Source organism: Lissotriton vulgaris, chromosome 9 (assembly GCF_964263255.1).
Source record: "Lissotriton vulgaris chromosome 9, aLisVul1.2, whole genome shotgun sequence".
NCBI lineage: Eukaryota > Metazoa > Chordata > Amphibia > Caudata > Salamandridae > Lissotriton > Lissotriton vulgaris.
In genome coordinates this window covers 248,920,265-248,936,784 of record NC_141697.1, presented here as the reverse complement: position 1 = coordinate 248,936,784, position 16,520 = coordinate 248,920,265, and the positions used below count along the sequence as shown (strand labels likewise).

The window sequence follows — 16,520 nt, the reverse complement described above, 5'->3', positions numbered from 1 at the left end:
TAAGCATCTGTTTTTTGGCATGTAGTGCTGTAGAGTCACATGCGCCTTCTCTCCTCCCTGGATGATTGTGGCAGTTACATTTTACACATTTCTATTAGCATAGACATCTTTATTCTGACACTTTCCTTACACTCCGTCTTACCCGCCTGCTGGATAACAATCTAACAAAGGAGGTGATACCCATGCTCAATATCCCCGAGAGGAGGAGGCACTCTACCTCTTGCACAAAATAATTCTCAGAAGAAAAACAAGTTGCACAACTCTGACTCAACATTAGATGGCAGAAGTATGCAGAGCATGTGAATCTGCAGCACTACATTCCACAAACAGATGCTTACTGGATAAGGGACGGCTGTGCAGAAACAAACCTTTTCATTGTGGATTTTGCTCTGCATTAAGGTATGTTACGCATTGGCCGAGAAACAACATTCAGAGCGTGTGTTTGCACATTCCACCAGAGCAAATGCTGCAGCCACTGTATTAGCATGCGGAGTTCCGGTCCTGGACATCTCTTGGGCTGCAATGTGGGCTTCATTGCACACATTCACCAAGCACTACTGCCTGTAGAGTTTGGTCCATCAGGATGGGCTATTTGCCCGTTCGGTCTTGCAGGACTTTCTAGTCTAAATTGAGTTAGCATACCCACCTCCGGGAAGGTATTGCTTGGGTATCTATTCTAAGGTAAGGAATCTGCGGCTAGAAATCTCGATCAGATGATCAAGTTATTTAACTTTGCTAACTTGTTATCTGGTAGAGACTCTATCTAGCTGCAGATTCCTTACCGACTCACCCATCCTCCCCACTCTGCAACTTGATTTTTAGGTACAGGGTTGTTCCCTTTTCAAGGGCCTAGTTTCACACACCAGTGGTTAGTGTTCTTGGTTCCACATTCCTGGTGTGAAAAGGCGCAAAAGAAACTGACATCAGCGCGCTCGGAAGGTGCTTCTATAGGCACCGCGCCCGCCACTTCCGGTGCAGGTGACACCAATGACCCCACGCGGAACCAAACAACTAAACCTACCGTCGCACAGGGGTACTGCTCACAAAAACTTTCCGGATCCAGTCTGACACCTGGAGATTATTCTATGTAAGAAATCTGTGGCTAGATAGTCTCTACCAGATAAGACGTTACCGAAGCTAAGTAACTTGCTTGTTCCTGATGGTAAAGAAGTTTAAAGAAAAAAAGCACATCCACTTAAGCAAGTTTTACTGATGGTTCTACTTTGGGAGTTTCCACTTTTTGGTAAAATTATTAGAAAGTTGGACATATCCGAATGGATCCATAGCGACTTTCCAAGCGTGAGTGCTTTGGAGAGCAGCAAAACATTGCAGACGTTCACCAAGGTCAATTAGACTTTTGGTATACCTGCAGGTCAATTTCAGTTGTACACATTTATGACCCTTACAGCTCACCTTATTTCAGGCAGCAATCAATCACACATATGTTCTTGCATGCATTGCTCAACTTGGACAGTGGTAATAGGACGCTCTTATAAGGGATGAGATTGACAATGCATGACCATGGGTTGAGTAATCTGGAGGAAAAATTGCTGGATGACCTAAACCAGGGCCTCTTAGAAAGAAACTGGGGATAAGCAATAGCAAACCCTAAAAAGATCTCTTGCAACCCTCTTCATACTTCTATAATTTAGTTGCTCTGCCATACATACTTGACAGCAGCATCGCTTTTTTTCAGTCCACACAAGGCGCACCCCTAGCTGTCAATTGTAAAGTGACACATTTCGAAATGTTCCACTTTTTTGCAGTTAGGTCTCAAACACCTTAACTAACCTGATGGAGAAATTAAATTTACACAAATTCAAGGACATACCTTTTGTGATTACTTGTGCTACTAAAAGGAGTGAACAAGTAAACAAGTATGCAGGTACATTTACCTGGCTTTGTTGCCAATTGTAAGATTTTAATGCCATGGAAGTCAGTGTTTGCCCAGGTTGACTGGTATGAGCACATGATACTCACCTGCATTTGCAAGCTACGATTCCTGGGTTTTAATTTTATTGGGATATTTATAATTACTTGGAGGGGAGCAGGCTTGGTCCTGGAAGGGTGCTAGGTATGGTTTCTTCTTTTATTGTGACTGCCCACAACCCATCTACCTCTGTGGGAGTACCTACTCTGTGATGCACTGTTCTCTCACAGATCTTCATTTAACCCAAGTACAGAGGGTTCAACCTCACGGGCACCACCCACCTTTAAAGAATTTATCAATTACACTAAGATCACTCCAGGAGTGCGTATCCCAACCTCCACATTTGGAGTACCTACTCTCCCATCAACAGGGAATGGTTGCACACACGATCCCCCTCAGCCTACACCTCCATGCACGGAGATTGAGCAGTTCCATCTGAGCTGATTCTATCTATCCAAAGACTGCTAGCCCTCCATGAACTCTCTATTCTGGACATCGGGCAAAGTTTGTGGTCTGGTATGAGGAACGTAGGGTGATTCGCAGTTGGCTAAACTTTCTGATCTCCTTATGTTTGTCCTGACTTTGGCCCAGCAAGCCCTTGCTAAGGGCACAGTTAAAGATTACTTGATAGACTTTTTACATTTGCCAGATCCACCCTCTTTGTCACTAGTTGTGTAGAGCTTTTGAAGGGGTTGACATACTTTTCCTCCTGCACTATTTGTTATGCCGTAATGGGTTCTTAATTTGGTTCTTACTTTCTTAATGTTCACGCCTATATATAACACTTAACTGCAAAATACTTACATTCTCATTATAACGGCATGTATGGTAAAGGCATATTCATTGTAAAATCCTGCGTGGTAAAGATCCATGTGTTATAAAGCCTGCATGGTAAAGGCACGGCGGGTTCAGCCGTCGTCATAAAGACTATTTCCCCTCATCTTTATGCAAAGAATTAGACTTCTGGATAAGCTCTGCTTCAGGACTGCCTTTTCCTTCTTAGAAGCAGAGAACCCCACAAAAGTTGGTCATCCTCTTGATGCTCTCTAGTCCACATGATGTAAAAGCTAAATGGCCAAATGGAGTCCAAATGGTGATGCCTCCCCTCCACTTTAGAAGGACGTGACTGGGAGAAGAAAGCATAGAGTGTGATGGACTGCCTCACATGGAACAGTGACACCAGTTTTGGTAGAAATGAAACCACAGTCCCAAGTACTAGCTTGTTTGGAAAGAAGGTGGTACACAGTGGTGGCACTGCCAGCGCCTGCAGTTCATTAACAGGCAGGTGGAAATAATTACAATAGAGTATGCGGTTTTAAGGGTGTGTAACATCAATCAGCAGTAGTGTATAGGCTCGAAATATATTTATATATACATATGATTGAAGGCCGAAGCCAAAACACATTGGTGTTCCATTGTGGGTGTTGCTGATAAATGAAAACTACAAATAACTATTGACTGAGCTCCTGTCGGAGTGGAAATCACGGGGAAAGTGTGGCTGAATCATCCAACAGTGTTGGTTTCTGGAGGGAATATATATATTGAGTGGCATGGATAATTTTAGGGTTTAGGTTGGTTATGGGGTATTGGAAGGCCAGGGTGTTTTAGGGTTAGGGTTGGTATGGGTTATTGGATGGCAAGAGTAATTTTAGCGTTTAGGTTGGGTATTTGGGGGGGGGGGGTGTGTGTGTGTGTGTGTATATATATATATATATATATATATATATATATATATATATATCTATTAAGAGAGAGCGAGAGGTTATGCTTACCTTACCTGAATTTTTTTTACCACACAAATGCCTTTAACATACATGCCTTTACAACGAAAATGTTCGTTGTAAAGGCATGCATGGTAAATATAAGTTTGTTGTAAGGACAGTGTGGTAATGGCATGCGTGGTTCCATCATACAACCATAAGGATGTGCTATGTCTTGCCTAAAAGGAGCCTTGGAGAGCTTTTGAGCTCTTTCTATTAAAGTTAAAACCACCACTATGGCCTTGACCCAGAGGTGTTGTGATGCTGGACATGTGCCAGGCAGAGAGACATGAGCACCGTCCAGACCTTCAAGTGGCATTACTGCCTTGACTCTCGGGTTTGCAGGGAGGGCTGTTCTGCCTGCTTGGCCCCGCAGGATTTCCTAGTGTGAAGTCCACTGTTCAGACCATTCACCTTTTGGGAGGTTCTGCTGTGATACCTATTCAAAAAGTGAGTAATCTGGGGTTGGACGTATCCTTCAGAAGAGCAAGTTACTTCCCTTCAGTAATGTTCCTTCTGGTAGATACTCGCCCTTCTTCCTCCTGTGGAGGATGCTACTAGGTATTAATAAAACTCACCTGTCAAAATGCTCAGTCGGTCACCGACTATCCTTGTCGGAGGAGCTGAATATTTGGTTGTAGATATCATTGCACAGATGTTACACCTACATAGTGCTTTGTGCCTTCACTTACGGAGGCATGAAGAGGTTGCTGCGTACTACGACCAGCGCACTGGACAAATTGCTCAAAAATATTCCAAATCCCATCTGGCGCAACGGATGTTCAGCTCAAAAGTTGAGGACTCTACAGTTAGAGTATCCACCAGAAAGAGCTCTATAGAAGGAAGGTGATATATTCATTATTGCCACCTGGTCACCTACAGATTCACCACATGGAATAGAAACTATGGTACCTGTGCTCAGTGCATGCAAGTGAGCTGATTCTATGTAGAGCTCAGATTGAGTCTCAAGATCAATTAGAATGGCAGCCTATATCCATTGCGTCCCTGGGGGTTAAAGTCTGACTCTTCTAGATTTGCCAAGGCAGCATTTCCCCTTCACTACACTCCATGAGCCCCTGGGGGAGGACAGGATTTGGTGGTAGAATTATAGATCACTTGCAATTGCTGCCCTATATCCAGTTTATGCTTGTGGGTGATCGCCCTCCACGTACACTTCTCAGTGGACTGCTCATTTAATTTGCCACCACTTCCTGTATCCAGGGCCTGTGGGTTTCTTTCTGTCACCACTTGGTGGCCCCCAAAAAGCATGTACATTGGCTGCCTGTAGTGCATTCATGTGATTGCTCCTCTCAGCTTAAACCCAACCAAAACCATTAAATATACTCCTCTCGGGTAGTAAGCTAGTCCACATAATCATCTATGTCTTATAATTCTGTTCCACTAAGCTACGTTATATGAACAGTGCATTCTCTACTTATGCATGAAATCCTCACTTGTTCCCCTCAGTTACATGCTTATGGTTATAAATCAGGAAAATACACCACTCTAGTCAATCATGCATGGCGCTGCAATGCTTCCACACTGCAATGAAGCACTGTTCCAGCTAAGACATTGAGTGACCCATGAAATGTTAATTATGTCTACTCCTAGATAATACAAGCGACAAATCCCTCGCTCTTTACATGGTAGAATCATACTTAACACAGCATACAACAGATGTTATTGCACAGAAACTAAGAAATAGAAACATTTAATTAAAACGTGTTTCTCACTGCAATGAAGTTGTGGATTTTGACAACTGCAAATATGAGCTGTTACATTTATTTACAAGTTGCACGTCACAGGTATTAGACTGTAGCAGTATATTTTTTGCTTGACAAGGAGATAACATGAGTCAGAAGGCAGGACACACTGACCTCATCATCCTGCAGCACTCAGACATGGACATAGGGTAGGTTCCAATACATGGTACCACAGCATGAATTACTATTCAGATTTCCTGTAATATTTGCAAAGAATGTATTTATTTCTGGTGCTTTAAGTGGCTCCTTCACCTCACGGTCTCTCAGGAACGAGACGGACTCTGCCAATCTGAGCTATCCGTCTATCAGTGATGTATTATTGCTGAGCCTGTGTGGCTCAGAATGCTCGGAAAACATTGATATCTTTTACTAAATTTGTATGTCATCTTTCCTTTAATATGCATTCCATAGATGAACCCCTCTCTTTAGAGTATGCTGGAGAATGTTGGTCGTTCCAGTGCATCAGGACTGTTAGTCAGCAGTTGTAGCCTAAAATACAAAAGGTCATCATAGGTCTGAGGCCCTGTAGTAAATGTGCTTATTTTCGTTTTGTATTTTTTAGGAAACCTAACGGCAATCGTAATACTTCCTTACCTAAGACATAACATTGGTTGACTGCTGCATCACATTGATGTTTGAATGTCAGTTTGCTGATGCTTTCAAAAACAGTTGTAGTCTTATTTCACAGATTCATATTCCATGTATTGCATGTTTTGCTACCTGTAATATACAAACAGATACCAGGGGCCAGGCAATAGGTGCAGCAAACAATAAGACATACATAAATGATGACAAGATCACAACAAAACATAAGGAGATGCAGCGTTCAAAATTACTGCAGATCCCCCCTCTATAAAACTCACAGATCCCCACCCTATTTAGAGGTGGGAGGATTGCTGAGTTTCCCTCAGTGAAAACTGTGCCTGCTCTACTGGTAGAAATCGTAGGCCTAGTGGTCCATCCGCAACTGGATCTCCCCAGTCACAGTGCTGGTCACCCGTGCTCTACACCTGGGCTCACCGTCACCGCTAACATGTACAGGAAAATCAATTGGTGACTCTTACAAGCAGAGAGGACTCCCTGCTGACTAGGACATTGTTTTTTCCAACTAGTTCTTGGAGTTTGCTTCAGTAAAACATAAACATTTGCCAACATGGTACAACAAACTACTTGAGCTTTAGTGGACCCCCCCCACACTATTGGATGCACTGAAGGCACAGAGATCCCCAATTATGAAGGATGGGCCTCCAGAAGAAGAGCGAGTGTTGAAGCCTCCGCTAACCTGTCAGGCTGTCTGCCATAGTATAAATGACACCCCAGAATAACATTTAGTAATTAAACTTTCTTCACGCACAATCTATTTTCATTAGTGTGACATTTTATGATATTTTACGATGAACTCATTCTCTTGATTAAATTTTGTTTGGCACTGAAGTTTGCTTATTTTCCTTTTCTTCCAGGAGACTGATAGGAAAGGGGTGATGGCAACTAGTTTAAACCAGACCGTGACGCAGTTACAGCAGCTGTTTCAAGCATTAAACCAACAGCTTACAAAGGGAAATGAACACTTCCAGATAATAGGTAAGCAATGTGTGTCCTGCTCATACCTGATCCAGCCAATTTGACTATTGCGGTTTTCGTTATGTTTCTGGCCACATTTTTGTAATTAGTTACAAGTAAACAATTTTTGATATATTTGCCTGTGAATTGTATACATAAATGCAACCCAGATAAAAGTACTAACAATATTACAAAATGATCACTTTTGTTGGATAATAATTCTCACAGATTCCTCCTCACTAAATATTACACTCGGACTCAATCTGAAACTTATTATCGATTCAATTGTTTAGCTCTCAGGCACCACCATCATTTGAGCCATAGATTGTTTTAATGAGTTATACATTTAGAAAAAAATTTACAAAATTATTGTATTATCAAGAAACTGCAAAATGACATCAGAGTAATCCGAAATAATGAGCAGGATCAATCGCCTTACCTACAAGACTTGAAGTCTTCCCCATTTAATCCAACCCAATCAAAGCACTGCCCCTCTAAAATAATCCAGCCAAGTTTCCCAATTGTTTCTGGATTTTTTTGGGACATCCTCTAGTCTTTTAAACCACCTCTTACGCCTGATCACAGCACTTCATCCCACTGAGCCTTTTGGTGACCAGGACGCCGTTTTCAACCTCGAGTGGTGAGAGAGATCTCTCTTCCCTAACAAGAAACTTATTTCAACCAGTGACTGTTTGCTTCCAGTCCCTCCCTAGTCATCCAGCAACCCAGTATTAACAATTTGGGGTTCATACTGATGGGCTGTCCTGTCACCATTTTAAGGATGTGATGGATGTGTGACCAGTAATTATATTAAGAACCAGACAATCCTATTTCTTGTGCATAAGGAGCCTACCCAAGTGTCACACCTGTGGTAGTTCAGGTTCTGGCTGGCTCTTGCCCATCTTCGTTACCCCTTGGGGATTTATGGCATCCTAAGGAAATATTTCAGTGGCATCAGGCGTAAGAGGAATGGACTGGCCAGGGTTCAGCGTGCCATTTTTGCTTTGGTCCATTATGCTTCTTCACTGGACCGGACTCCTGTTACATTTAGTATCAAAGGGCCTGAAGGGGGCCGGAGGTTGTTAATATGGGAGATTCCCCTTTCTCCCCAGGGTTATTACAGTTCGCTTTGCCTCCAGTGGATTCTCAAGTAAAATAGTCCTATCCCTTTTATGTTCCTCTAACCATTGCAGTATTTGGAGGTACTTGCACTTCGTTGCCACTCTGCTGCACCCAGAGTGACTGTCCGTGGTTCATATGTTCATTTTACAGCAGGACGTGCAAGCCCTTTTGGCTGAAGGGGTTATTGAGAGGTTGCCTGCACCAGAAGTAGGTCCTGGTTGATAATTCCGCTACTTTGGGGTGCCAAAGAAGATGAGCGCCATTGTTCTATTTTTGACCTGCACCCTCTTTCTCCAAAAGGAAAAATTCAAGATGCTCTCTGTCCCAGGTCTTGGCTGTCCTCAACCCTGGAGACTGGATGGTAGCGTTAGAACTGCAGGACACGTATTTCCATATACCAGTCCTGTAGACCCATCAGCACTACCTGCAGTTCATTTTGGGCCAGGATGCTTTTTAATTCGCAATGGTACCCTTTGGTCTCACCAGCGCACCTTGGGTGTTCACGAAAAAGTGATAGCGGTGGTAGTAGCACACCATTAAAGGTCTGGGGTTCCAGTCTTCCCTTACCTCAACCACTGACTGCTGAAGACTGGCTTGCCACAGTAAGTCATCAACCACCTACAGACTACGGCAAACCTGTCATCTTTGGGGTTCCCTATCAACAGGCCAAAGTCACACCTGACTTCACCTCAGACACTCTTCATCACAGCCATTCTGGACATGGTTCGGTTTTGTTTCTTTTCCTTGGAAATGAGAGTCCAGAACATTCAGGCTATCATCCTGATCTTTCATTGTGGTTCCTGGATTTCAGTGAGGTCAACTCTAATGCTATTGGAACTCATGGCCTCCTGCTGGTCAAGCACGCCAGGTAGTATATGCAGGCTCTGCAGTAGGATTTGAACTCTGTGGCCTAAAATCAAGGGGACATCTCTGATCATGTCCAGATCTTGGAGGACACTGCAAAAACAACGCTTTTTTCATCTGGCCTGTTCAGTAACCTTACCTTCTCATGGTGTTGGAGTTAACCAAGCTCCAGTACCTTTGTCTACCAAGCAAGGTTGCCTTTGCAGAACCAAAGTCTGTTGCTGGTGGCCCTGGGCATTGAGGATCTCATGCCCCTTGTAGGTAAAGAACTGCTTTTCAGTCCTTCCTCACCCGAAAATGCTGTATGTGTTATGGAATGTGCACCCTTCCAGAACTACCTTTGTCTCCACTTAAAATACCCTTGTTGCCACTTAAAATACTCTTGGGCAAACTACCACAGGTATGCTATATCTGCCTGCCCCCAATCACAACAATGCCTCCTGTCCGTCTTGCCTTGCCTTTCAATCCAAGAAGACCCTTTGGTATTGAAGGGAAAGATGTTGGGTACACAAGATTATGCAACAGCAGGACATCTCGGATACCCTGGGATTCTCCCGTCAGTGCCGAAGAAGCTGGTCCTTCTGGGCTCCCACCTGCACAACCATCACCTAGTCTAAAGATGGTTGTTGAGAGAGTCTGGCAGCCAGTAGTTGGAGGGCGTCGAACCAGCACAGAGGACTAGACTGCACATGAACAGCAGGGCCATGAATATACCTATGGACCATGAGACCCACATCACCAAGCCGGAGACCCACACAAAGTCCCAAACCGAGTCAGAGCACCGCTCCTGGTGGAGTTTTGTGTTCAGAATAGATGCCAAGACGAGGAAAGCCAAGGGATCCACCACCTTCGTTTCTGGTTGGCTCCAGCAAAAGATTTTGGCGCCTCCATCTCAGGGCATCGACACCTATTCCTCTAACAAATGAGAGGGACCCAAAAGACCAAAGGGGTAGGGTACCAGAAGACAAAGCTGTCAGTAAAGTTTTCCCCTTTGGGTGAACTTAAGAGCAAACCACAGTTTTACACTAAACATACAGAGAATTCACCCACTTTAACAAAATAAGGAGCAGTTAATGATAAACATGAATCAGTCATACAAAAAAACTTGTACATTTTATTTAGGTAGATTTAAAAGCAATTTAAAAAACAGAACATTGTGACACATCATAAATTCATTACATAAAAAATGGGACAGTACATAAGGAAAATAATTCCAATTAAAAGGAGAGAAAGAGAACACCAGTTCCAATGAATTGATGAGATTTACTCCAGGTTGTATATTCAATTCAACAATTACAGGAGTTTCTTATCTCTATCACTTAGTGTTTCGCCACCACAAAGTGCATCGACGCGTTTCGGTTATGGCAAATAAATGTTCAAGGCCAAAAACCTTCCTCAGGATTAAAATAATAATATCCCACTTAAACACAATATCTGAAAGTAAAAATACACAAAATAAGATATACAACATATGACTGTCTAAATTCAACATAAGAACATGTACTCCTGTAATTTTAATTGGAATTATTTTCCTTATGTTCTGTCCCATTGTTTATGTAATGAATTTATGATGTCACAATGTTCTGTTTTTTAAATTGTTTTTAAATCTACCTAAATAAAATTTGCAAGTTTTTTTGTATGACTGATTCCTGTTTATCATTATCTGCTCCTTATTTTGTTAAAGTGGGTGAATTCTCTGTATGTTTAGTGTAAAACTGTGGTTTGCTCTTAAGTTCACCCAAAGGGGAAATCTTTACTGACAGCTTCATCGACACCTATTACCTGTTGAGCCCCAGCCATTCTAAGAGCACAGATCACCATCAGACCCACTCATAGCCTGCACCAAAGGCTCCATTGTTCTCAGTGCCCAAGATCCTCGGCACCAAAACTTACCAGGATGTCAAAACCTTTCTCGACGCTCAAGCAGAGGACAAAGCCGACCTCAAGACCCCCACCGACACAGACGAGGATGCAGAGGCTCCAATTTGGGAGATGCTTCAAAAGTAACTGGACGCCAGACAACTGCACCTATTCATCTGCCCAGTCTCATTTAACATAACAGGGAAAGAAGTACTACCATCGCCATGTCCGAAACATCTTGCTTGAAAGAGATTAGCCTTCGAAGGGGAACTTTCTTCCAGACTCCCCTCTCCTGCCCCAGAACCAAAGAAGCACAAGAACAGAGCCACCAGTCCTCACCCTTTGCCACTCAGTCCACCCCTCTCCCTTCCTTCACCATCACCATACCCTTGCGCACCTTCTCCACTCGACTCCCCTTTTTCATACTTTAGTAGCCTGTATCGCCTGTTTGCCCCCTGGAACCAGTCATCAAGCGATTGATGGGGTGATAAAGTTGATCCTCCAGGTGACCCCAGTCTGAAACATTACCCCATCAGGGCCCTCACCCCTGATGTCGCCATGGACTACCACAAGGCCATTCAGAGTGCTCCAGACTTTAATAAATGTGGGATGCCACTCAGGGGAACGAGGACTTTCTCTTGGAGACATTCTCGAGTGCATTGTGAAATTCCTCCTGTGCTTGAGGGCATGCTAAAGTCGGCTCCTGAGAATTTCTAGGAGCATGTCAAGACTAAGGTAGACCTATATCCTCTCCCTGTGACCCACTAAATATATTAAGGGCCAGACTGCATCCAACTCCCTGGTAGTGCACACTGTCTGCAAGCGCGCCTCTGCCCAGGTCACGGCATTGCTTCTCCTCCAGGCAAGGAGTGCTAGTAAATTGATGCAGTGGATACAAGAGTAGCAGTCTGAGTTGTCGCCCGTTCTGTGAAACTCCTGCCACGCTGTGGTAGGGCACAGTGGGAGGAGATGCAACCGCTCCATAATAACCTCCCAGAACACCACAGGAAGCGGGGGTAGAAGATAGTGTCTAAGGGCAAACTCATCTACAAGGCTAGAATTTGATGCCACAGACACAGTCTCTAGGGGCATCAATACCAGTGTCATTCTCTTACACCACGCCTTGCTCCGTATCTAGGTTCAAACCCAAGGATCAACAGCATCTCCTTAGCCTCCCGTTATACAGGGAGTATATATTAGGCCCCAGGTTGATGAGATGTTTGAAGAGTTCAAGAATAATACAGAAACCAAAAGGTCCAGTGGGGTACTCCAAACCACTTCGTAGAGGTTCTTGTTTTGGATGCAGCACCCCGGGCAGTGGGGAGTGGTAGGGAGGGAGCAAAGACAACCTCACCCGAGCGATTCCACGTCTACCATAGGCAATAGCAGGCTTAATACCAGATAGCCAGGAGGGGGATGCAACAGAGGCAACAGTAGGGGCAAGGGAGCCAGGGCCTCTTAATAGTCACTTGCTCTATCCTCCTGCCCCCCCCCCGCCGCTATTCGCACGTCACATGTGGGGGGGGGGGGGGGGGGGGGGGGGTAACTAGACTTCCTCTCTTGCTGGGTAGAAATCATGTCCAAAACCTGGGTCCTAGCCACAATCCAATAGTGCTATTACCTTGAGGTACACACAACTACTTTAAACATTCTAGACGACTGTCTGATCAAGAGCAGCTGCAAACTGCTTGGGCTAGCGCACATCATACCTTCCTTGTCCGTGCCATAAACGCTACCAAGTCTTATTTGCAGTCAAGCCCTTCTTTGGGCCCGTATTTAACTGAGTCTCCGGGAAAGCGTACCTCAATCAAGGGAGGTTCACAGCATTTCAGCAGCTTCTTTCTCTTTTTCAGCCCAATTGTCTGCTAACAGCTCATACTGACATGCGCCTTCTGGGAATGATGGCCCCCTGTATCGCATTGTTCTGCCAGCAAGATTTCACATGCGCCCTCCTCCAACAGTGCCTCGTGGCTCAGTGTTCTCAAGCATAGGGGTCACTGGGAAGATCTAGTGTTGGTACAGGCCAAAGTGCACCATTCTCTGCATGTTCTCCTGACAACAATGCATTGCAAGGCAGGCCTTTTGCTGAACCAGTATTGCTAGTGACCATTACTAAGGATGCCTCTCTCACAAGCTAGGACATGCATCTCCGCAACTTGATTGTCCAGGGAGAGTAGCCCTTCCAACAACAGGTTTGCCAGATCAACTGCTTTGAACTACTAGCCATTCACTTTGCTTGCAAAGCCTTCTTACGAGTCATTCAGGGCAATGTGGACTCGTCAAGACAGACAAAATGACTGCAATGTGCTACCTACAGAAGAGGGTGGCACACACTCCTCTCAGATCTTTCTTACTCCAAGGGATTAGGTACCGAGCACTCTCTGCAACTTTAACCTTATGGCGAAACATCTCCCAGAGGAGGGCGGACAACAACTTTACTGGCCTGCTCAGCTGCCGCGACCCATGCAGGTAAGTCCGGGGTGGGTAGGGGAAGATCGAATTTTGAAGGAATAGTATTTAATTTTCCCTCGTCATCATCCGTCGAAATACCCCCTCACCTGGCCCTACCGCCCCAATGCTCATACCTGCAAGAGCAGCGGCTGCTACTCAGCAGGATAGGATATATCAACAAGTCCCTGAGTAAGAAGTCCACCCCCAGTTCCTCTGCATTTTCTTCCATTGTTGGGGCATCCCACAGATAGGGCTGTTTTCTACCCCAGAAAACAAATGTCCATACAGCCAGATACTTATACCACAGTCCATGGGCAATGCACTATGGACAAATTGCTTAGGTATATTTGCCAATGCTTTTCCACCGCTCCCACTACTTCCCTGTGTGATAAGAAAACTAAGGCAAACAACAATAACCTTCATTCTGGTACAACCAACCTGAGCCAGACTGCTCTGGTACTCCACTGTCCTGGAGATGTTCCTCACCCCTCATGAGAGACTTTTGCTTAGGCCAGATATTCTCAAACAGAAGCAATGTCAGGTGAGGCATCTGGAATACCAACCGCTCAACCAACCTTGTTATTTGGCACCTGAGGTCCTAGAATTAGGGTACCTCAGCCCTCCTCAGGAATGTATGTCCATCTTAGAGGAGGCCCGATGACCCATAACACAGGCTTGTTATGAGGCAAATTGGGTATGGTTTATTCACTACTGCATTTCCAAGAAACTGGACCTGCTAAAGCTTACTGTTCAGGATATTATTGCCTACCTTTGCACTTGGAGAAATCAGGCCTTTCCTACATCTCTATTTGCCGACATTTAACTACAGTTGCAGAATAGGGAACATTTGTCCCTCTTCAGAATCCTGGTTATTAAGGCCTTCATGGAGGGTCTAAAGAGGGTAATACCCCCTAGTGCCACCTGCTCCAATATTGAATCTCGGTGTGGTCCTCAACGGGCTCCCTTTGGTTCCTCTCCTGGAAGGTGGCTCCCTATTGTCCATTACTTCACTCAGACATATGACCAAACTCCAGGCACTAATTCTGCAAGAGCCCTCTATCCAGGTCCATAGGTACAGTGTTGTTCTTAGAACCAATCTTAAGTTCTTCCCTAAGGTGGTATCACCCTTCCTCCTTAACCATACCATAGAGCTTCCAATCTTCTTTCTGCAGCCATATTCCATTGCGGAAAAAAAACGTACATGTTAGATAACAGAAACATTCTCGTACTATATTGACAGAACCAAGCCATTCTAAAAATCAGATCAGCTCGTTTGCAAAGCCTCAGAGGTCACCCCATATCCAAGGTAGGCATTGGTAGATGAATAGTCAAACATATTCAGACATCACAAAGCGAAGAGGGTCCTACCTGCTCCACCCAGGACCCAGTTCACCCGCAAAAAAGGAAGGACCGTGGGCTTTCTAGCAACATCTCACTAGAGGAAATTGGTACGGTAGCCACTCGGTCGACACCACACCCCTTTACCAAGCACTACTGTGTGGATATCGTAGCCCATCAAAAGGCATTGGTTGACTCGACGGTGTTAAGGCCCTTAATCCAGATATCCGTTTCGTCCACCCTCTAGCCACTGCTTCAGCAGGGCACTGATTTACAATTAATGCAAAACGTGTATCTACAGCCACACATGCTGCGAGCGAAAAATTGTACTTACTATGTTAACATTGGTTTGTAGTGTGCAGTGATGTAGATTCACACAAATCCACCCTCCTCCCTGGATGCCAGCAATGATATCACGTTTTTTGCAAACTTTTTGCCAACTTACAATAAACATGGCGCATGAAATTACTTTTACTGTACATACCACATTCATCAGTTGAGCAAAAAAACTCTTAAGTGGAGTCTGTGTCCATCTGCATTGTGGACTTAACAAGAAGTTGGACAACATCCCTTGACTAGGATATTTGTGGAAGAAAAAACAAGTTTCAATGTCCGAGCCCCGCACTAGATGCCAGGAGTATGCAAAGCATGTGAATCCACAGCACTACACACTATCAACAGATGCTTGCAGTGTAAGTAATATTTTCCTTATTTTCTCTATTTGCAATGTCAGGTTTCATATTTGGTTCTTTATGCACCTATGTAGTGCTAGTGCTTTTTCTATTTTTAATGTCCTCGATTTAATAAAATACATTTAGTGTGTAAATTATTTGAAATGTAACCTTCTATCTAACTAGTCAAACCCAAAAGTTGTTCTTTTTCTAAAGAAAGATTTTAAAAGATAGCACCTGTTTTGTTGCCAAACTCACAATGTTCCAATTTACATTGCAGAATGAAGACGTAAAGAGAAATTATTCATTTGAGGATATCAAAAGGCATTGTATTATATTTTGCCAAATGAAAGCCTTATTTATGTGTCCACACTTTCTACTTTGTCAGAAACACTGAACATTGTCTTTTCTAATCCTTGTTGAACTACTGATTTTAAAAAGAAACATGATAACTCTGAGGTACACTTCAGAGTTTAGTTTTATAATAAAATTCTATTGGATAATTTGATCTTTGCATTCCTGAAGACACGGACAAATTGTAATCATTTGTATTTTATTTTTCTCAATAAAATGTACTTAGTTGAATGAAGATTGATGAAGACAATAATGTATGAAAGTAACAATTTATTACACATGTAAACTGTTTACTTAAATATGTTTTTAATGACGCTGCCTCCGACTCCATCCTCCAATAAACACTCCCTTTTTGTTGCTATAATTTAATCAGTTTTTGTAATAGGGTCAGAAATAAAGGGATGCTTAATATTCAACAAGGCTCTCTTTGATGTTTTTTTCCCAAAATGGATTTGATAACATCCTCTGATCATGGTGCAGATGCTTTGTGTAGAAGGATGTAATTATGATCTCATTTAAAGTCTCCCCACCAGATAGCACAAGCTGTCTGTCGGAGAAAAAAACTATTGTCAGCTTAGACTCCACCCATTCTTTACCATTAGTTAGCGCTGTTGTCATTCATTTGCTTGCTTTTTAGTCATCTACTTGTGTGCGCTTTAGTTCCTTTTCTTGTGTTTGTCTCTTCCATGTAGCATTGACATATTACTTGTGTCTTCCACTGATCACTTTTGAAGCACTACATATTTCTTTTTGTTTAAGTACTCCACAAACGTGGGTGTGTTTTCCAGCTGTCTCCCTTGTGTATTTCTCTCCCCAATACCCTCTATGGCTCTCTTTCGGTCTCCGT

At 43.7% G+C, this 16,520-nt stretch overlaps 1 protein-coding gene across 16 annotated transcripts in view; it reads left to right on the top strand.

Moving 5' to 3' along the window:
* The window catches only part of KTN1 (kinectin 1), a 467,921-nt gene extending 451,832 nt beyond the window's left edge, over positions 1-16,089 (top strand). For all 16 annotated transcript variants that reach the window (XM_086937462.1, XM_086937458.1, XM_086937457.1 and 13 more), the window contains 2 exons: positions 6,914-7,034; positions 15,600-16,089. In XM_086937462.1, the coding sequence (XP_086793588.1) occupies positions 6,914-7,034; positions 15,600-15,604 (126 nt within the window). In that variant the 3' untranslated portion in view covers positions 15,605-16,089. The remainder of the gene's footprint in view (positions 1-6,913; positions 7,035-15,599) is intronic.
* The last annotated feature ends 431 nt before the right edge of the window (positions 16,090-16,520 follow it).